The sequence below is a fragment of the Lepus europaeus genome, chromosome 2 (assembly GCF_033115175.1).
Source record: "Lepus europaeus isolate LE1 chromosome 2, mLepTim1.pri, whole genome shotgun sequence".
Taxonomy (NCBI): domain Eukaryota; kingdom Metazoa; phylum Chordata; class Mammalia; order Lagomorpha; family Leporidae; genus Lepus; species Lepus europaeus.
The window spans coordinates 70,056,470-70,079,976 of NC_084828.1; the positions used below are offsets into that span (position 1 = coordinate 70,056,470).

The 23,507-nt window shown below is 40.2% G+C and overlaps 1 protein-coding gene across 3 annotated transcripts in view; it reads right to left on the bottom strand.

Annotated features, from left to right (window-relative positions):
- The window catches only part of CCDC191 (coiled-coil domain containing 191), a 122,898-nt gene that overhangs the window by 17,292 nt on the left and 82,099 nt on the right, over nt 1-23,507 (bottom strand). For all 3 annotated transcript variants that reach the window (XM_062208422.1, XM_062208412.1, XM_062208404.1), the window contains 4 exons: nt 20,980-21,431; nt 19,839-19,948; nt 17,775-17,857; nt 16,943-17,044 (listed from right to left, as the gene is read on the bottom strand). In XM_062208422.1, the coding sequence (XP_062064406.1) occupies nt 16,943-17,044; nt 17,775-17,857; nt 19,839-19,948; nt 20,980-21,431 (747 nt within the window). The remainder of the gene's footprint in view (nt 1-16,942; nt 17,045-17,774; nt 17,858-19,838; nt 19,949-20,979; nt 21,432-23,507) is intronic.

Sequence of the window (23,507 nt, forward strand, 5' to 3'; positions counted from 1 at the left end):
CTCTTCCAGTCCAGCTCTCTGCTGTGGCCCAGGAGTGCAGTGGAGGATGGCCCAAGTCCATGGGCCCTGCACCCGCATGGGAGACCAGGAGAAGCACCTGGCTCCTGGTTTTGGATCAGTGTGGTGCACCTGCCACAGTGTGCCAGCCGCGGCGGCCATTGCGGGGTGAACCAATGGAAAAAGGAAGATCTCTCTCTCTCTCTCACTGTCCACTCTGTCAAAAAAAAAAAAAAAAAAAAAAAGGGCTGGCGGTGACGTAGTGGGTAAAGCTGCCGCCTGCAGTGCTGGCATTCCATATGGGTGCTGGTTCTAGTCCTAGCTGCTCCACTTCTGATCTAGCTCTCTGCTATGGCCTGAGAAAACAGAAGATGGCCCAAGGGCTTGGGCCCCTGCACCCGCACGGGAGACCTGGAAGAAGCTCCTGGCTCCAGCCTTCAGATTGGTGCAGCTCTGGCCGCTGTAGCCATTTGGGGAGTGAACTCTAGGATGGAAGAACTCGCTTTCTGCCTCTCCTCTCTGTAGCTCTGCCATTCAAATAAACAAATAAATCTTTAAAAAAATATAAATAAAAATAAATCATTTTAAAAGTTTAAAAAAGAAAACAATAGGCCAATATCCCTGAGGAACATAAATGCGAAAATCTTCAACAAAATAGTAACAAACAAAATTCAGAAGCACATTCAAAGGATCATATACCAGGTTCCCAGATGGTGGAGCAGCGAGGGAGCTTACTGCTCTAGCCCAGGAGAAGATAGTTGAAAAATAGTGAAGAGAGAGTAGTCTCAGGGAGGAGTTAGGTAGAAAACAGCAAACTACTGAAATTAGAGGGACACAGTGGACCTATATGAAGGCGTGGGTGCCCATGGCTCAGGACTCCAGCAGCCAAAAGCCTACGCACCAGGGTTGGAAAGTGAGACGAGACCAGACCCAAGCAGCCCAAGGCACTGGCCAGCATCATACTGAATGGGGAAAAGTTGGAAGATTCCCACTGAGATCCAGTACCAGACAGGGATGCCCACTCTCACCATTGTTATTCAATATGGTCCTGGAAGTTTTAGCCAGAGCCATTAGGCAAGAAAGAGAAATCAAAGGGATACAAATTGGGAAGGCAGAAGTCAAAGTATCCCTTTTTGCAGATGACATGATCCTATATATAGGGGATCCAAAAGACTCCACTAAGAGACTATTGGAACTCATAGAAGAGTTTGGTAAAGTAGCAGGATAAAAAGTCAATACACAAAAATCAACAGCCTTTGTGTATACAGACGATGCCGCAGCTGAGAAAGAACTTCTAAGATCAATCCCGTTCACAATAGCTACAAAAAAAAAAATCAATTATCTTGGATTAAATTTAACCAAGGATGTCAAAAATCTCTATGATGAGAATTGTAAAACACTAAAGAAATAGAAGATACAGAAAATGGAAAAATCTTCCATGTTCATTGATTGAAAGAATCAATATCATCAAAATGTCCATTCTTCCAAAGGCAATTTACAGATTCAATGCAATACCAATCAAAATACCAAAGACGTTCTTCTCAGATCCAGAAAAAATGATGCTGAAATTCATATGGAGGCACAAGATACCTCGAGTAGCTAAAGCAATCTTATACAACAAAAAGAAAGCTGGAGGCATCATAATATCAGATTTCAAGACATACTACATGGGGCCGGCACTGTGGCACAGCAGGTTAATGCCCTGGCCTGAAGCGCTAGCATCCCATATGGGCGCCGGTTCGAGACCTGGATGCTCAACTTCCAATCCAGCTCTTTGCTATGGCCTGGGAAAGCAGTAGAAGATGGCCCAAGTCCTTGGACCCCTGCACCCATGTGGGAGACCTGGAAGAAGCTCCTGGCTCCTGGCTGCAGATCGGCGTAGCTCTGGCCGTTGCGGCCAATTGGGGAGGGAACCAGCAGATGGAAGACCTCTCTCTCTCTCTCTCTGCCTCTCCTCTCTCTTTGTAACTCTGAGTTTCAAGTAAATAAATAAATAAATCTTAAAAAAGAAAGGCATACTTTCTCTCTCACTGTCTATAACTCTACCTGTGAAATAATAATAATAAAAAAAAGACATACTACAGGGCAGTTATAATCAAAACAGCATGGTATTGGTACAAAAACAGATTGATAGACCAATGGAACAGAATAGAAACACCAGAAACCAATCCATGCATCTACTACAAACTTACCTTTGACAAAGGAGCTAAAAACAATCCCTGGAGAAAGGACAGTCTATTCAACAAATGGTGTTGGGAAAACTGGATTTCCACATGCAGAAGTATGAAGCAAGACCCCTACCTTACACCTTACACAAAAATCCACACAACATGGATTAAAGATCTAAATCTGACTAGTGAGATGGCATTGGTACATGCCACCTTGATGGGATTGAATTGGAATCCCCTGGCACGTTTATAACTCTGCTGTTTGGGGCAAGTCTGATTGAGTATGTGCCAAACTGTACATCTCCTCCCTCTCTTATTCCCACTCTTATATTTAACAGGGATCACTTTTCAGTTAAATTTAAACGACTAAAAATAATTGTGTGTTAATTAAAGAGTTCAACCAATAGTAATAAGTAGAACAAAAAAAAAATACTAAAAGGGATAAAGTATTAAGCTGTTCATCAACAGTCAGGACAAGGGCCGATCAAGTCATTGTTTCTCATAGTGTCCATTTCACTTCAATAGGTTTCCTTTTAGGTGCACAGTTAGTTGTCACCGATCAGGGAGAACATATGATATTTGTCCCTTTGGGACTGGCTTATTTCACTCAGCATGATGTTTTCCAGATTCCTCCATTTTGTTGAAAATGACCAGATTTCATTTTTTTTTTTTACTGCTGTATAGTATTCTATAGAGTACATATCCCATAATTTCTTTATCCAGTCTTCTGTTGATGGGCATTTAGGTTGATTCCAGGTCTTAGCTATTGTGAGTTGAGCTGCAATAAACATTAAGGTGCAGACAGCTTTTTTGTTTGCCAATTTAATTTCCTTTGGGTAAATTCCAAGGAGTAGGATAGCTGGGTTGTATGGTCAAATTGATCAGTTTCAGTTCATAATTGATCACAATGATAGGATTGGATAAAGAGTCAAAGGGATAACATAAACAATACTAGTGTCTGCTAATACTAACTGATAGAATTAAAAAGGAGAGAATGATCCAACATGGGAAGCAGGATGCACAGCATACACATAGAATGGCAGATGTCCTAAACAGCACTCTGGCCTCAGAATCAGCCCTTAAGGCATTCGGATCTGGCTGAAGAGCCCATGAGAGTATTTCAGGCATGGAAAGCCAAGACACCGCAAGTGAGATCCCAGTGGAAAGAACGGGCCATCAAAGAAGGAGGTACCTTTCTCTAAAGGGAGTAGAGAACTTTCACTTTGACTATGACCTTGTTTAAATAAGATCGGAGTAGCAAACTCAAAAGGCTTCCATAGCCTTGGCAACTTATGACAAGAGCCTAGGGTGATTATTGATGCCATAAAAATCAACAACAGGAGTCACTGTGCACTTACTCCCCATGTAGGATCTTTCCTTAATGTGTTGTACAATGTGAATTAATGCTATAACTAGTACTGAAACAGTACTTTACACTTTGTGTTTCTGCATGGGTGCAAACTGTTGAAATCTTTACCTAATATATACTCAATTGATCTTCTGAATATAAAGATAATTGAAAATGAATCTTGAAGTGAATGGAATGGGAGAGGGAGCGGGAGATGGGAAGGTTGCGGGTGGGAGGGAAGTTACTGGGGGGAGGAAAGCCACTGTAATCCAAAAGCTGTACTTTGGAAATTTATATTTATTAAACAAAGTTAAAAAAAGAGAAAAAATAAAAACTATAGACATACCAAAAAAAAAAAAAAGATCTAAATCTACTACCCGACACCATCAAATTATTAGAGAACATTGAAGAAATCCTGCAAGACATTGGCACAGGCAAAGACTTCTTTGAAAAGACCCCAAAGGCATAGGCAGCCAAAGCCAAAATTAACAAATGGAATTACTTAAAAGTGAGAAGTTTCTGTACAGCAAAAGAAACAGGAAAGTGAAGAGGCAACTGACAGAATGGGATAAATTATTTGCAAACTATGCAACTGATAAAGAATTAATAACCAGAATCTACAAAAAGATTAAGAAACTCCACAACAATCAAACAACCCACTTAAAAGATGGGCCAAGGACTTTAACAGACATTTTTCAAAAGAGGAAATCCAAATGGCCAACAGACACATGAAAAAATATTCAGGATCACTAGTTGTCAGGGAAATGCAAATCAAAACCACAATGAGGTTTCACCTAATCCCAGTTAGAACAGCTTTTATACACAAATCAGCAAACAACAAATGCTGGCGAGGATATAGGGGAAAAGGTACCCTAATCCACTGTTGGAGGGAAGGCACACTGGAAGACAGTTTGGGGATACCTCAGAAATCTGAATATAGTCCTACCATATGACCCAGCCATCCCACTCAGAATTTATCCAAGGAAAATGAAATCAGCAAATAAAAGAGTCATCTGCACTTCCATGTTTGTTGAAGCCCAATTCACAATAGCTAACACATGGAATCAATCTAAATTGTCCGTCAATGGAAGACTGGATAAAGAAATTATGGGATATGTACTCTATGGGATACTACACAGCCATTAAAAAAAAGGACAAAATCCGGTCATTTGCAACAAAATTGATGAATCTGGAAATTATCATACTTAGTGAAATAAGCCAATCCAAAAGAGATAAATATCATACGTTCTCCCTGATATTTGACAACTACATACAGCTAAAAGGAAACCTGTAGAAGTGAAATGACATTATAAGAAGCAATGACTTGATCAGCCTTTGTCTTGACTGTCAAGGAAGAGTTTATTATTTTATTTTATTTTATTTTTATTATTTTCTTTATCTACTTAGTACCATTTGTTGAACTCTACTTAACACAGAATTAGTCATAGGTCTTTAAATCCAATTAAAAATAGATCCCAGTAAAAAATAAGAGTGGGGATAAGAGAGGGAGGAGATGTACAATTTGGCACCTGTTCCCATGGACTTAACCTTAAGGGTAAAGCTAAAAACTTGCCATGGGACTCCAAATCCCATTAAACTGTGTGGTACTAATGCCACCTTACATGTTAAAGTGATAATTTTAATTGTGAAACTGATCATATAGATTGGAATAAGTGTCAAAGGAATCACATAAATAAGACCAAGTGTCTCATAACAATAGATAGAATTACACTTGATCTTAGCCAAAAGGCCGAGAAGCGATTATAGATAGAATTAAAAAGGAGAGAATGATCCAACATAGGAAGCAGGCCAAACAGCACTCATAGAATGACAAATGCCCTAAACAGCACTCTGACCTCAGAATCAGCCCTTAACACGTTTGGATCCGGCTGAAAAGCCCATGAGAGCATTTCAGGCATAAAAAGCCAAGACACTGTGGCAAAAAATGATCTACATGAAAGATCTCTGTGAATGAGATCCCACTGGAAAGAAGGGGCCATCAAAGGAGGAGGTACTTTTCTCTGAAGGGAAGAGAGAACTTCCACTTTAATTATGGCCCTGTCTAAATACTGACAGAGTTTGTGGACTCAGAAGGCTTCCATAGCCTTGGCATCATGATAAGAGCCTCAGTGATCACTGACATAATAAGTAAGAGTGTCAGTTGTTAAATCAACAACAGGAGTCACTGTGCACTTGCTCCCCATTTAGGACCTCTGTCCTTAATGAGTTGTACTATGAGAATTAACGGTAAAACTTGTCTTCAAACAGTACTTTATACTTGGTGTGTCTGTGTGGGTGCAAACTGTTGAAGTCTTTACTTAGTATAGAGTTGGTCTTCTGTATAAAAAGATAATTTAAAATGAATCTTAATGAAGAATGGGATGGGAGAGGGAGTAAGAGTTGGGATGGGAGTGGGTGTGGGAGGGCGGGTATGGGGGGAAGAATCGCTATATTCCTAAAGCTGTACCTATGAAATTTTTGTTTATTAAGTAATAGCTTTGTCAAAAAAAAGGATCATATACCTTGACCAAGCATAATTTATTCTAGGGATGCAAACATGATTCCAAATACACAAACCAAGAAACATAATATATCACATCATCAGAATGAAGGGTAAAAGCCTCATGATCATATCAATAGATGCAGAAAAAGCAATTCATAAAATTCAACATCACTTCCTGATTTCAAACAAAAAACTTTAAAACATCTGGAATAGATAAAATGTACTTTGACACAATAAAGATTATATAATACACATACAACCTACAACATACTGAATGGAAAAAAGCTGAAATTGTTTCCTGTAAGATCAGGAACAAGACAAGTCTTTCATCATTCTTACTCAATATAGTATTGGAATTCTTAATTTGGACAATTTAGGCAAGAGAAAGAAATGAAGGATATCCAGACAGGAATGGAGGAGGTCAAATTATCCCCATCTGCAGATGAAATGATTTTGTATAGAGAAAAACCTAAAGGCTCCACCAAAAAACTGTTAGAACCGATAAACAATTTAGTAAGGTTGCAGGATACAATGTCACTATAGAAAGTCAGTAGCTCTTTTATGCTCCCAATAGTGAAATTCCAGAGTAAGAAATTTTAAAAAGTAATCCCATTCCCATTAGCTACAAAAATTTACCTAGGAATAAATTTAACAAAGAAAATGAGTATTTTTACAATGAAAATTATAAAATACTTGAGAGAAACTGAAGTGGATACACAAAAGTAGAAAGACACTCCATGTTCATGAATAGAAAGAATATTGTTAAAATGTCCATATTACCCAAAGCTATCTACATTTTTTTAAAAGATTTATTTTATTTATTTGACAGGCAGAGTTACAGAGAGAGATAGAGACAGAGAGAGAGAGGTCTTCCATCCGATGGTTCACTCCCCAGATGGCTGCAACAGCCGGAGCAGCGCTGATCCTAAGCCAGGTGCCAGGAGCCTCCTCCGGATCTTCCACGTGGGTGCAGGGGCCCAAGGACTTGGGGCATCCTCTACTGCTTTCCCAGGCCACAGCAGAGAGCTGTATCAGAAGAGCAGCCGGGACTAGAACCGGTGCCCATATGGGATGCCGGCGCTTCAGGCCAGGACGTTAACCCATTGCACCATAGCGCCGGCCCCTATCTACCTATTGAATATGATTCCTATCAAAATACAATGAGGGCCAGAGCTGTGGCAGCAGCAGGTTAATCCTCTGCCTGTGGCGTTGGTATCCCATATAGACACCGGTTCTAGTACCAGCTGTTCCTCTTCCGATCCAGCTCTCTACTATGGCCTGGGAAAGCAGTGGAAGATGGCCCTAGTGCTTGGGCCCCTGCACCCACGTGGGAGACCTGGAGGAGGTTCCTAGCTCCTGGCTTTGGATTGACACAACTCTGGCAGTCATGGCCATTTAGGGAGTGAACCAGCGGAAATAAGACCTTTCTGTCTCCTCTCTCTCTCACTGTCTGTAACTACCTCTCAAATAAACAAATAATGTAATGAATTCTTGACAGATATAGAAAAAAAACTCCTAAAATTTGTATGACATTACAAAAGACCCCCAGATAGCCAAAGCAGTCCTGAGTAAAAACAAAGCTGTAGGCATTACAATATCTGGCTTAGAAATATACCACAAGGGGCTGGTAACACCAGTAGCTCATATGAGTGCTGGTTCATGTCATGTTTGTTCCACTTCCATTCCAGCTCCCTGCTAATTGCAGGAAAAGCAGTGGAAGATGGCCCAAGTGCTTGGGACCTTACCACTCCATGTGGGGGACCCAGATAAAGTTCTTGCCTCCTGGCTTTGGCATGGCCTGGTTCTGGTCATTGTGGACATCTGAGAAGTGAACCAGATGATGGGCCATCTCTCTGTCTCTATTTCTGTCCCCCTCTCTCTCTGTAACTCTGACTTTCAAACAAAATAAATAAATCTTAAAAAAAAAAAACCCACAAATGTATAATAACCAAACAGCATGGTACTGGCATGAAAACAAACACATAGACCACTGGAACAGAACAGACGCCAGAAATAAATCCACATATTTCCAGTCAACCGATTTTTGACAAAGGCAGTAAGAACATACATTGAAGAAAGAAAAAAATCTCTCCAATAAATGGTGTTGGAAAACCTAGATATCTTTATGCAGAAAAACTAAACCCTTATTGCTCTTCATATACAAAAATCAACTCAGAATGGATCAAAGATTTAAACTGTAAGACTTGATACTGAAACTAATAAAAGAAATCATGGGGAAACTGCTTTAAGACATTGGTCTGGGCAAAGATTTTTTTTTGGATATGATCTCAGAAACACAGGCAACAAAAACAAAAACTGACAGAATTACATCAAACTAACAAAGACCTATGCAGTAAATGAAACAAGCAAGAAAGTGAAGAAAAAATATACAGGGTGGGAGATATATATTTGTAAACTATTTATCCAATAAGGGATTAACTTTCAGGATATATAAGGAACTCAAACAACTGAACAGTAAGAAACCAAATAATCAAATTAAAAATGGGCAAATGACATGAATAGACATTTCTCAAAGAAAGATATACAAATGGTCCATAAGTATTAAAAATGTTTCACATCACTAATTCTCAGGGAAATGAAAATCAAAAACCACAATTTGATGACTATCTTACTCCAATCAAAATGACTACTGTCAAAAAGACAAAAAATAACAAATGCTAATAAGGATGTGGAAAAAGAGGAACTCTCATAAAGTACAGGTAGAAATGTAGAACAGTATAGCCACTATGGAGAACAAAATAGAGATACCTAAAAAATACAGAAATACAACTACCATATTATCCAGCAATCCCACCACTGGGCATTTAACCAAAGACATTGGAATCATTACGCCAGAGACAACAGCATTTGCATGTTTACTGCAGCACAATTTGCAATAGCCAAAAAATGGAATAAACAAAGGCATCCATAAACAATTCATAATAGCCAAGATATAGAATCAACAAGGCATCTGATAAAGAAAATGTGGTGTGTGTATATATATGTATATATGTATATATATATATGTGTGTGTGTGTGTGTGTGTGTGTGTGTTATATACATACATACATATACACACACAATGGCACATTATTTGGCCATAAAGAGGAATGAAATTCTGTCATATGCAACAATGTGAATGGCAACTAGAGGATACTATATTAACTAAAATAAGTCAGGCACAGAAGACAAATACCACATGTTCTCCCTCATATGTGGAAGCTAAGAAGTTCATCTCAAAGGAGCAGAGAATAGAATAGTGGTTACCAGGTCCTGGGAAGGGTGCAGGGCAGGGAGGGATGAAGAGAGAATTGTTAACAGGTATGGAGATGCAGTTGAGTAGGAGGAATAACCTCCAATGTTGTATAGCGCGGTGGAATAACCATGATTGACAACAGTTAATTAAACATTTCAAATAAGCCAGTAGAGAGGACTTTGAAGTTTCTCAACACAAAGAAATGACAAATGTCTGAGGTGACAGAGATGTTAATTAGCATAATATGATCATTACACATTGTATACATATTCTGAAATGCCAGACTGTACCCCATATATATGTACAATTAGTATCTGTCAATTAAAAATAAAAAATACATTTAGTGGTAGGCACTGTGGCACAGTGGATTAAGCTGCCACATGGGATGTCTATATTCCATATTGGCATATTGAGGTACTTGGGATTCAGTCTTGCCTATGCTTCCAAATCAATTTGCTAATAATGTACCCAGGAGGCAGCAGGCAATGGCAAAGTACTTGTGTTTCTGCCACCCACATGGGAGATCCAGATGGAGTTCCTGGCTCCTGGTTCCAGGCTTTGGCTTGGCCAACCCCTGGCTATTGGGGATATTTGGGGAGTGAACCAGCAGACAGAAGAGTTCTCTCTTTCTCTGTCACTCCACCTTTCAGATAAGTAAACAAATCAATCTTTTAAAAAAAAAAGAATTTTTATTTATTTGAAAGTCAGAGTTACACAGAGAGAGAAGCAAAGGCAAGAGAAAGAGAGAGAGAGAGAGAGAGAGAGAGAGAGAGAGAGAGGTCTTCCATCTGCTGGTTCACTCCCCAGTTGGCCACAATAGTCGGAGCTACGCTGATCTAAGCCAGAAGCCAGGAGCTTCTTCCAGGTCTCCCACGTGGATGTAGGGGCCCAAGGACTTGGGCCATCTTCTACTGCTTTCCCAGGCCATAGTAGAGAGCTGGATGAGAAGTGGAGAGCCAGGACTCGAACTGGCGCCCATATGGGATGCCGGCACGGCAGGCCATAGCTTTACCTGCTACTTCACAGCGCCAGCCTCAGAAATATATTTTTAAAATCAACAGAACATAGTAGAGAGTTCAGAAATAAATCCATACAAATATAGTCAACAGATTTTTGGCAAAGGTATAAAAGTGTTCAATGGAGAAAAGATAAGTCTTCTTAACATATGATACTGAAATAAATGGATGTCTATCAAAAATATGAGCACAACACATATTTTATATATTATGTAAAAATTAATTCTAAATGAACATGGGTCTAAATGTAAAATAAAAATGATAAAATTTCCTGAAGAAAATATGAGAAAATTTGATTGACCTTGAGTTTGGTGACTGTTTTTCAGATACAACACTAGAAGCAAAAAGCGTGGAAGAAATACTGACAAATTTAACTTGACTGGGCCAGTGTTGTGGCTCTGTACATCAACATATTACCCTAGCTTTTCTCTTATAAGTGTATAAGTTAATAGTTCTGAAACTGCTTTAATTCTATATTGGAATGGAACAAATGAGACCATAGATAATTGATTGTGGGAGCCAAGTTTTCCACTGGTGTTGGATTAGAGCTCATGTAGATGAAGAAATTATAGATAGGGGTGTACATATGGCTTACTAGATAGGTAGATAGACAGATAGATAGCAACCTCTGTTTGCCACAGTCCTAGAATCCATGACACCTCTGTAGCAAATTAGCACACTCAGTACACAGATCTTTATTCAGCATACCATTTAAGACTGAGGCACCTTGGAGAAATGACTGATTCTAGGGCTGCAGTAGTGAAAATACAAGATGAATGGTACCAGAAACTGATGTGCGCAAAAACACAAAAGGATGGGGGTGTGTCAAAGGCACAGAGGAAGCATCTTCAACAAACTCCCAAAGTTGGCCAAAGCAACAGCAATGTGAAACATTGTATTTTTTTTATCACCCAAAGTATCAAAAAAATACACATGAACCCCCATTTTTTATAAACAAATGATTGAATGATTGAATAAATAAGTAAATAGAGGAAGAGAAACAAATCTTCCTCTCAGGAAAATTTCATTTAACCCATGTAGTCATTCTTCCTTTTGGGACAGAGCTTAATTTTCCCTCGTTCATGCCTACAGAGTACACTGGACTCAATGAATTGCTTCAAAGACCAGAGTATGAAAATGGAAAAATGGCAACTTCACAATAACAAACACTGTCTTAACCAAGTCACCAAGGTTAACATTGTAAGAGATAAGTCAACTTGGTATCATCTTGTGCCCTTGGTATGATGCAATTAGAAGAGCATTTTTACCTTGGCATCCTTCTTCCAAAAAAACCCCAAAATCCCATCATAACAAAAAAAAAATCAGATTAACACAAATTAAGGAACATTCTACAAAATACCTGTCTGATAACCTTTAAAATTGTCAAAAATCTTCAAAAAGGTCATGAAAAACAAGGAAAGACTGAGAAACTGCCACAGATGACAAGACACTAAGGAGATGTAACATCTATGTGGAATGTGGTATCCTGGATAAGATCTTGAACCTTAATGGAAAAACTGGTGAAATTGATGAAATTCTGGAGGAAAGAATTAATGCTGATTTCTTAGTTTTAACAAGTATACCATGGCAATATAATAACACTGGTGGAGGCAAAGAGAATGAGGGATTTAGGGGAACTCCCTGTACTATCTTGTTATTTTTCTGTAAATCTACATTTTAAAACCAAAAAGCTTATTTAAAAATTAAATTATATATATATACATATATATGTATGTATACACACACACACACACACATATATATATATATATATATAAAAATTGAAAGGCCTTGAAGAATTCTGAATGATAAGTGAATATACTCATGGTAGACTCTTTTTTTTTTTTTTTTTTGCCAGGCAGAGTTAGACAGTGAGAGAGAGAGAGAGACAGAGAGAAAGGTCTTCCTTTCCGTTGGTTCACCCCCACAATGGCTGCTGCAGCCGGCGCGCTGCGCCGACCAGAAGCCAGGGTCCAGGTGCTTACTCTTGATCTCCCATGTAGGTGCAGGGCCCAAGCGCTTGGGCCATCCTCCACTGCCTTCCCAGGCCACAGCAGAGACTAGACTGGAAGAGGAGCAACTGGGACAGAATCCAGTGCTCCAAATGGGACTAGAACCCGGTGTGCCGGTGCCACAGGCGGAGGATTAGCCAAGTGAGCCGTGGCGCTGGCCTCATGGTAGACTCTTCAATGAAAAATATGGCTTACACAAACACCTACATACACACAAGTGATCAATCTATTAAAATAGATGCACAAAGAAAAAGACCAGAAGTAGATATATTAATATATTAAGAATAGTTCATTATTACTGCTAAGCTCAGAGAATTTTTCCCATTTCTTTGTATTGTTCAAATTTTTTTACAATGAAGAGACATGAGAGGGAACATTTTTACATATTTTGAAAATTGTCTCACTGCTTTATAATAGTATGACATCAAATAGTCTGTGATGTGTGCTTTATAAAAAAAGGATTCCATAGTCAGATACATGTGACTACTTGGCAAACTAAGTCTGTCTCTCAGAGTCTTGTATTGCTAGGAGGATTATAGATTCTGAGAAGTTAACTGATAAACTGGTTTAGATTTATTTCAACCAACACTTACCAAACAATTCACAGAAATTATACTTCCTCATTATAACTTAATTTATCTCAGGAACCACTGGGATTACATAGAACACATGTGTTTCTATCTTAGCACCCTGTCAGTGTAGATTTAAGGGAGGAAATGGGCTGTTTCTATAGATTTGTTTAGGTTTATTTATGAATTATATATGCCTGGGGGACTGGCATTGTGGCACAGTGAGTTAAGCCCTATCTGCAATGTTGGCATCCTGTAAGAGTGCTGTTTTGTGTTGAGTCCTGGCTGCTCCACTTCTGATCCAAATCTCTACTAATGTCCCTGGGAAACCAGCAGAAGATGACCCAAGTCCTTGGGCCTCTGCCACACACATGGGAGACCTGGATGGAGTTCCAGGCTTTTGGCTTCAGCCTGGCCCAGCCTTGGCTATTATGGCCAATGACCACTGTGGGGAATGAACCAGCAGATGGAAGATCTGTGTGTGTGTGTGTGTCTCCCCCTTTCTCTGTAACTCTGCCTTTCAAATAAATAAACAAATCTTTTAAAATAACCAAAAAGTAATTATATATGGCTGGACCATTCACTCCATGGACAAGATGGCCCATTCTGTGGGTACTAGTCAGATTTTCTCCTCAGCCACTCCTGTCATTGCCCAGGGGCTCATGAACAAAGTGGCCATGGTGGCAGAGATGGAGGTAATGCATGGGCTCAGCAACGTGGACTTCAACTCACCAGTACTGCCCTGGTTAAAGGACTGCAGAGTGCCCAATCTGCCTGCAGCAGAGACTACTACGGAGTCCCGGATGTGGAACCATTTCCTGGGGTGAGCACCCAGTGTTTGGCAGAAGGTTCCTTACACTGACCATTGCCATCATGGAAAGGGCAGCATTTTGTTCCAACTGAAATATGCTTACTCAAGATATAGATTTACTTTCCCTGTACACAATGGTTCTTAAAAAACTACCATCCATGTTCTTAACAGAATGTCTTATCCACCATCATGGTATTCCAGATAGCTCTTATTCTGATAAAAAGAACTCACTTTTATCAGAACTCACAGCAAAGAAGTGTGGCAATGGGCACATGCTTATGAAATTCACTCTACCACATGTCCCCAACCATCATGAAGTCACTGGCTTGAGACAGAACAGTGGAACTTAGTTGAAGACTAAGCTACTGCCCAGATAGATGACAATACTTTGCAGGACTGGGGAGGGGTTCTCTGGAAGGCTGTATACACTCTGAATCTCAATACACAAGACCGTTTCACTTATGGCCATGATCCACTGGTCCAGAAACCAAAGGGTGGAAACAGTAGTGGCATCACTCACTATTACCTCTAGAGATGCTCTCGTAAAATGTTTGCTTCCTATTCCCATGACTTCACGCTCTGCTGATTCTGATGGACAAGGAGAAATTGAGCTACTATTCCACAACAGAGGTATAGAAGGGTATATCCTGATCCCTTGGTGTGTCTGTAGTATTATGCCCTGTGATTAAGGTCAGTAGAAAACTACAACAGCCCAATCCAGACAGAACCACTAATGGCCCAGGCCTTTCAATAATCAAAGTCTGGTTCACCCACCATAAAGAGGTGTTTTCCCTTTGCTGAGGGCAAAGGGAAAACAGAGTGAGTATTATACCAGTTATGAAGAGTAATGAGGACTCTGGGACCAGCATTGTGCAGTAGACTCAACCGCTGACTGTGACAGCAGCAGCCCATATGAGCACAAGTTCCAGTTCAGGCTGCTCTATTTCTGATCCAGTTCCTTGCTAATGCTTCTCAGACAGTAGCAGAAGGCAACTCAAGTGCTTGAGCCTCTGCCACCTATGTGGGAGATCTGGATAGAGCTTCAGGTTCCTGGCTGCAGCCTGGCCCAACCCTGGCCATTGTGGCCTTTTGGGGAGTGAACCAGAGGATGCAGATCTCTCTCTCCCTCTCTCTCTGTAACTCTTTCAAATAACTAAATAAGCCTTTTTAAAAAATGAGGACTTTGATGATTATCATAAATATTTTCCTCCTATTCTTCTATTAATACATTTGTGTATCTTTTTCTCTTATTCCCTATCATGCAACATACAATGTATTGACTGGGGCCGGTGTTGTGGTGAAGAAGGTAAAGCCAAGGCCTGTGATGCCAGCATCCAATATGGGTGCTGGTTTGAGTCCTAGCTGCTCCACTTCTAATCCAGCTCCCTGTTAATGAACCTGGGAAAGCAGCAGTCTCCTACATGGGAGACCTGAAAGAAGCTCCTGGCTCTTGGCTTTGGCCTGGCCTGACCCTGGCTATCGCAGCCATTTGGGGAGTGAACCAGTGGATAGAAGAACTTTCTCTTCTCTCTCTCAAATTCTGCCTTTTAAATAAATAAAATATATCTTTTAAAAAATGCATTGACTTTACATCACAGTATTTAAGTATTGCTAATTTTACATCACAGTATTTAAGTTATGTGATATCCAGAAGAGTAAACATCACTCAAGGACTTTGCCTCCTCTTCTGAGGAAGAGGTTAGCACATATTCAGGGGTAAACAGGATGGACAGATTATGATTTTGCTGTTGTCTTTATTTGCAGATTAAATACCATTTAAGGAGATGTGTCTGGGTACAAAATTGACAAGGGTGAACTTGTGAGTTAATTTTATGTGCAACTTGGCAGGCCACATGAGGAGCCAGATGAAACACTATTTCTGGGTGAGTGTGTGTGTGTGTGTGTATGGCTGTTTCTCGATGAGATTAGCATTCAAGTTGGTGGACTATGTAAAGTAGATCGCCCTCCCTAATATTGCTTGACATCTTCCAATCTATTGAGGGCCCGACAGGACAAAGAGGAGGAAGGAGTTTTTCCTTTCTGACTAATGCCCTCGATTTGAGCTGGGAAATTGGTCTATCCTGCCCTTGCACTGGGCTTTGCACCATTGATTCCCCTTGGTCTTCAGACTTCAGATTCAGGCTGGAACTGTATCTCTAGCTTTCCTGGGTCTTCAGATAGTAGAATGAAAAAACTGGGGCCCGTGCCATTTCTTTAGAGAATTCAGACTAATATAATTTCCAATTCAAATTTCCTTTCTGTGAAATTGCTTCTAGTTTCTCCAAAATCTTCAAGGACCTTGCTTTGTATGGTTTCTTGATCCCTTTTGGTCTATGTAGTACACGACAATAAATGCTCTAGTATACTGTGTCTAACAGGTATGAGAATTATTAAATTTAGAATGTTACAATCTTTTTTTTTTTTTTGACAGGCAGAGTGGACAGTGAGAGAGAGAGACAGAAAGAAAGGTCTTCCTTTTACTGTTGCTTCACCCCACAATGGCTGCCACGGCCGGCGCGCTGTGGCCGGCGCACCACGCTGCTCTGAAGCCAGGAGCCAGGTGCTTCTCCTGGTCTCCCATGGGGTGCAGGGCCCAAGCACTTGGGCCATCCTCCACTGCACTCCCGGGCCATAGCAGAGAGTTGGCCTGGAAGAGGGGCAGCCGGGACAGAATCCGGCGCCCCGACCGGGACTAGAACCCGGTGTGCCGGTGCCATTAGGCGGAGGATTAGCCTGTTGAGCCATGGCGCTGGCCAGAATGTAACAATCTTGAAAGTAAGAGCTTTGCCCATTTCTTCCATTTGTTCATTCATTTATCCACTCAATCAACTCATATCTACTGAGTGCTTAGTATGTTCTAGGTACACTGAGAGCCAATTCAGCCAATTCCAAACTGCACTCTTTGCTATTACAGGGATTAAAGCTTAATTGGGGGTGCAGACCAGAATAAACAGCCATAAAGTAGATGCATAACTATATGCATCAAAATTGCTCTGAAGGACAGGTGCTTCAGGGGAGTCCACATAGGGGTCTCACATAATCTTGGGTAGAAGGATGGTGGGCAGGGCAGAAAAGGCTAATGTGGAAGAAGTCATATTTGAGGTCAGACTGGACAAATGAACAGGTTTCCTCTAAATAAGATGGAGAAAAGGAGTGGTGATGAGAGAAGAATAGTCCCAATGGAATATCTGAGGAGAGAGGCAGATAGGGCCATAACACAATAGGTATTAAGAGGTAGGTAGGTAGGTAGGTGGCTACAAACCATTTTCTTCAATTTCTCCTCTTCTCGTTTTCTCTTAAGCTGAGCTTCCTTTTCTTCTGCCTCCCGCATCTGACGCTCCTCCTCTTGGGCCTTTAAGAGGGCCTAATGAAGATTAAAATAATAATAATAAAAAAAAATCAGAATCCTATCTATGGGAACAGGGTCTTTTGTGCTGAGGAAAGTCAAATATCTTCCAATGTATTTATCCTGTCTCTGGAAGCAGTCTGTACTTTGTGACAAAGTAGAAAATCTCAACAACACGTGGTCAGTTGTGTAACTTTAAAGTCTCTTCAAAAGGATCTTTCTATCTTCGAGATGATGAGACATCATAAATAAGACCATTAATTTCTCACCATAAAATGATTACTTGTTGGTTAATTTCACCTATGAAATACTAAATCCAAATTATAAACCGTATGGGAGAGAAAATGCATTTTCTTTCATTTCACCAAAAATATCTCCAAACTGTTGAACTGGTGGTTCAACTAGGTGGGTACAAAATTGACTTTTGATAGCTAGGTCAAAACTTTGCAAACTCATTAGGTTGGACACCCACCTATCACACACCAATCTTGTTTATGTGTAAATCTCTTGATTTGCTAGCTCTCATCAACTTTTGTAACATTTCCTCCCTGTTATGCTAATGATGTTAATTCCCCCCCCCCCTCTATTTTGCTAAAATTGCCACAGAATTCAGGCCAGTAGGCCAAAACTCATTTCCAAAGTTGGTCTAACTTTTTTTTCCAGAGGCTTCAACAAGCAAGGTTTCATTTTTAAGAAAGATCTAGAGAATTCCTTTTTCTTGCCTCAGTTTGCATTCTGAATTTATTACCAATTTCTCCTCTTCTTGCTTTTTCTTCCTCTCTGCCAAGATTCGCCTACGTTCAGCTCGTTGAATCGCTCTCTCTTCCATTGCTAAAAAATAGTAGCAGAGTTCCAATATAAGAGATATGAGGAATACTGCCAAAGAAATGCTTTATTTCATAATAAAATTTAGTGTTATTATTAGAGTTTTCTTGTAAAACTAATGTTCACAATGTTGGAATACACATGGATAGTGATATAAAGAATTTATAAGCACTTTACAGATTAAAAGACCTATATTTCCATACTTAGCAATGATGAACAATTTGTAGATTAATTATGTTTTGTTTATATTTTTATGAGAATACTGTTTACTATTCTAAATAAGATAATGGCATTGATGATAGACTTTTAGTATATGAAGTATTGAAATGAGAATTTTGATTATATCTTAATGAATGTAGAAAACTTTTTAATCTAACAAATACTTGAGAACAAAGTCATTCCTCAAATCTCATTAAATCAATCTGCTAATTTTTCTTAACTCACTATACATATGTCTGTATATGTACAACAACAACAAACAAACTAAAGTTTGAGGTCACGATGAATTTATTTTAATCTAGTTTTAAGGCCTAGATATCCAGATGGGCAGGAAATGGAATTGTACCAGGCGTTTGGAGAACTGGCATCTGAATGAATTTGAGTGTCAGACTCTTGTTCTTGACAGTCTATTAAATATCGATCCAAAAGAAACAAATGTGCAAGATGGTCTGATAATATGACTCTGTAATCAGTTGGGCCTCTTGGAAGAAGAAGGGCAGGGGGTGGGAGGAGTATCAAGTTCTGCTCACTTAAGCCAGCCAATAGTTAACTTCCAGTTCCTTGTGCCATGTTATAGAGAGGAGAATTTAAGTCCAAGTTTTAAGAATTAATAAACAAAAAACTTAACAGGCTATTTCTTACAACTATTAAGTGTCTGCCTTGCTGCAGAAGAACAGTGTGGAGCCAGAGATGGCCGGAGGGAGATTGTCTTTAAGAGGGTGGAAATAGACTCGAGGATTAAAGTGAGAGAGCCCTAAGAAGCCAAGTCTCTGGTAATATGTCCTTCCCCCATCTTTTCTAGATTTAATCATTAAAGACTACTTGAAAAGCAGACTGGGATTTTAAAATAGTTAACTCCCTGATCAAACAATAATTTTACAAAATCTGTCACATCAAAATGGGCACCTCTGATCCTCCTTAGTGGTGGACACAGATGACATTAACTTCTGTGCTGGCAGACAGTTGATGCAAAGACTGTAAATTTTTGCATTAATAGGAATTGACTGCAGCCACATTGTCCTTTAGGTGTCATCACGTTTTGTTCGGGCAGTGATCTTACCATAGGAAAAAATCAAATTTACAAACACCAACATAATTGTCAATGTGTCAAGCACCATATAAAAACATACATACAGTGAGTGACTAAGTATATAGTAAAAGCCATTAGTAGATTCATTAGGGGGTTTCTCACAGTATTGTTTAGTTTAAATAAAGGTTTAGGGGGTTTCTCACAGTATTGTTTAATTTAAATAAAGGTTTCTATGTGCATCAAAAATGTTATCAAATTAAAATAACCTGATTTGTAGAATTCATTGCTAAAATTCTATCATCAAGGCATAACTCATTACAAAACAATATAATAACTTTATGTGGATTGTTGTAAATTCATCAATATTTTAATATGAATGAAGCACCATAACAATGTTGTTATTAGCCCTAACAGCTACTCAGAGTTTTCTCACGTGTGTTACTGCCCCATTTTTTTTTCCACAACTGAAAACTCCAAGTGCAGAAATACAATTCACCTTCCAGCAATGTGTTTGTTGTTACTGTTGTTGTTGGCTGGAAAGGCCAGAAAAGGTCGACACACGGGGCGAGGCAGTAGTGGAATTTCCCTGCGCACCCCTCTCCCCCCCACGCCCATCCATCTTAGACAACCAGGCACTGCCACGTGTCAAAACCTAAGAGTTGGCAGGGTTCAGTCTGGCCATACTCCTCTCTGGGAGGCAAGTTAACCACCACCAGGCTACCGTCAAGACAGCCCTGCCTTTCAGGATGGGATGCGGTGCCACTGGCTGTCTCAGCTTCCTTCTGGGTCCAGAAAGAGAATTTTGGGAATCACTTCTGCCTTTAGTCACAGGGGAAGCCGCAGATGAACTGAGGGGGAGAAAAAAGAAAATAATTCAGACTAATAACCAGTTTCCTTCCAAGCTCTTTCATCCGAGGAACTCAAAGCATTTCACAAACTTTAATCCTTACTCTCTGAGATAAATATGTATTATTACACCCACTCTATAAACTGGTGTAGTGAGGTAAGAGAAGGTTGGGGAGTCTACAATGTGAGTCACACATTTCGACTCCATCCTTGTGTTTCAAACCAAAAAGTATCACCATGGCTTATCCTGCCACTCATTACATGTAGTAAAACCAACTTAACTGGATTTTGAAAATTCAGATTCTTATTCCAGGCTCAAACAACTACAAATATTAGAGACCTGGGCTTGACTCTTCGTTCATTTCAGAATTCCAACTTCCTGTTAATGTACATCCTGACAGGCAGTGGGTATTGCTCTTCTAGTTGTATCCCTGTAACCCACATGGGAGACCTGGATTAAGTTTCTGGCTCCCAGTTTGAGCCCAGTACAATCTCAGCTATTGTGGGCATTTGGGAAGAGACCAGAGAATGGGAGTTCTAAAAAAAGAAAAAAAAAGGGGGGGGTGGGTGGGGACAGAACAGAAAGCGGGGTGGGTGGGGAGAGAAAATAAAATAAAGGTTATTCTAAGTAATTAAGTAGGCCAGGGGCTGCTCCCTGTGGACTTGATGTTGTCTGACCTGGCTTCTCCACACTGTGCACAATCAGAAACCTAGAATCCAAGTGAGACGCAGTAAGTATTTTCCTCTCTTACTGATATAGTAACAGAGCTCCTACACAGAAGGCAGCCATGATATGATACAACTGCTAACTGTATAACTTGGATTCTCATGGGTAGCCAAGTTGCCTTAAATATCTGTATCTTCCATGTACCAGACACAATACATGGAGCTTCTTTGCAGAGTGCACTATAATTTAGAAAGGGGAAGATCACAGAGTTTAGAAGCAAGATAAAGAAGTACAGGAGCTTCTCTACCCCAAAGTAAAAAACCCCATAAAATGAGTCCAGTGAGCGCTCTGATACAAAGGCTATACCTCAGAAGCGTCTGGCAGGTTCCTTTCGGTTCCACTTGTCCTCTGGGATTTGGCAGCAGGCGGCTCTGTGCATCTGTGCCAGCTGCAGCCCGCTCTGCTGCCCACCGAGCCTCTGTTAGCCGCTGGGTTTCCTTCAGCTTGAGAATTGTTTTTTGCTGTTCCTGAAGCTTCTTCTTTTGCTCCTTAATCAGCTGTTGTTGGAAGACATGGCGGTTATGGAAATGACCCATGCATATGGGTTCTGCTTTCTGACTGGTTCCATGCTTCCCACTGGCAGGCTGTTGGGAGGGTTCAGTGTCCAGGGTCGTGTGCTGCTTGTTGTCAGCTGTATTCTGAGGCACATCCTGAAGGGGATCCTGCAAATGACCCTTTGTTCTTCCTTGAAGAGGGCTGGGCATACAACCATTGCTCTCCATGGGAGGCTTTTTCCATAAAGGGGGCATGGCTGTCACCTGAGGGAGAAGGAACACAACATAGCTCAGTTATGTGAAGGACTGTGCCACTAAGATCCAACACGTGTAGGTCAGCACTGTTTTGTTCAATGGTACAACTGTCTAGCACTCCAGCTATTGCCCTGTTTTCCTGGCCTGGCATCTTGGCTCTGTGAGCTACTCTCAGAGTACATACTGCTTTCACCATAAAACTGAGTGAAAGAGAGGCTACAGCTGTGTGAAGCATGCCATAGGTCAGAACAACTGCAAAAGGAAAAATTTTCCTTTTATAAATGTCTAGTTTGGACGCTTCATTTATGAATTAGGCAAGATTCTCCAGATAGATACTGTAGGAATTTTAATGTACATGAACTGACGATGAATTTTGCAGAAATTTGAAAATTTTTTAACAAATGATATATTCTTTCTCAAGTGGTTTGAAAATTTAAGAATACCTTTTATAAATAAATAACAGTTTTGGCCGGCGCCGTGGCTTAACAGGCTAATCCTCTGCCTTGCAGCGCCGGCACACTGGGTTCTAGTCCCAGTTGGGGTGCTGGATTCTGTCCCAGTTGCCCCTCTTCCAGGCCAGCTCTCTGCTATGGCCCGGGAGTGCAGTGGAGGATGGCCCAAGTCCTTGGGCCCTGCACCCGCATGGGAGACCAGGAGAAGCACCTGGCTCCTGGCTTCGGATCAGCACGATGCGCCAGCCGCAGCGGCCATTGGAGGGTGAACCAACGGCAAAAAGGAAGACCTTTCTCTCTGTCTCTCTCTCTCACTATCCACTCTGCCTGTCAAAATAAATAAATAAATAAATAAATAAATAAATAAATAAATAAATAACAGTTCTGTTCTTTCAATGCCTCTTCTTTCACTAGCATATTAATCATTTCCCATGGTACAAGGTATTCATTTCCACATCAAAGCTGGCTTAACATTCTCTAGCTATGAATTATTTTTGGGAAACATTTGGAAATTCAGGATTACTGAGTAAATACCTGAATTACATACGAATAATATTATTGGGACTGGCACTGTGGCATAGCAGGTAAAGCTGCCGCTTGCAGTGCCGGCATCCCATATGGGTGCCAGGTAAAGTCTTGGCTGCCCCACTTCCAATCCAGCTCTCTGCTAATGTGCCTGCTTGGGAAAGTGGCAGAAGAAGGCCTAAGTCCTTGGGCACCTGCACCCATGTGGGAGACCAGGACGACCATGTGGCTCCTGACTTTGGATTAGCCCAGCTCTGGCTGTTGTGGTTATCTGTGGAGTGAACCGGGATATGGACGATCTCTCCCTCTCCCTTCTCTCTCCCCACCTCTCCCTTTCTCTCTCTATGTAACTTTCAAATAAATAAATATTTTTTAAAATAAAGGATATTACCTAATAATATTTTGTATTAGCATATGACTTAATAGTTTTCAAAACTTTATCACATAAAGTTCATTCAACAGACTGTGGTATCATAAGGTATCAACTACAAGTTCTATATAGAAGACAAGGAAATGCAAATTCTTAACCAGAAAAACTGATCCTGGCCAAAATAATGTCAAGTCAAAATGCCTCTTCTAGAATGGTTTGAGCCCATGGTCTGAGACCTGACTAGTTTTTGATTCTGCATCTGCAGTGGTGTAAAGAGAAAAATTCTGCAAGATATTTAATATCAGAAGCTCATAGCTCTAGCAAGGTGCCAATCTCAGATACTAAAAAATCTTCTTCAGGATGATGGAAGTACCTTCTATAAACTCAGCTGAAGTGAAACTTGTGATATATGAAAAATCTGACATGTTAAAAGACCTTTAAAAAGAACCTTTTATTTCAGAAATGTCAGGGGACATTTATTCATAAGAACACCTTGTTTGAATAATTTAGCATCAAGCAGGGTATATGTTTTAGGCTGTTTTAAACTTTGTGGTAATGACATGTTATTAACCCAGCAAGATTGTGTAAAAGCCTTGAGTACAAGAACAAGATTTCTTTGGGGACATGGTAACTTTTTAAGGTGAAATTACAAGAATGAAAGAAAAGCTTAAGGGTACAGCTTTTACTTAATAAAACAGAAGTGAACAGTCTGGCTTAATCAGAGAAAATCATCTATTA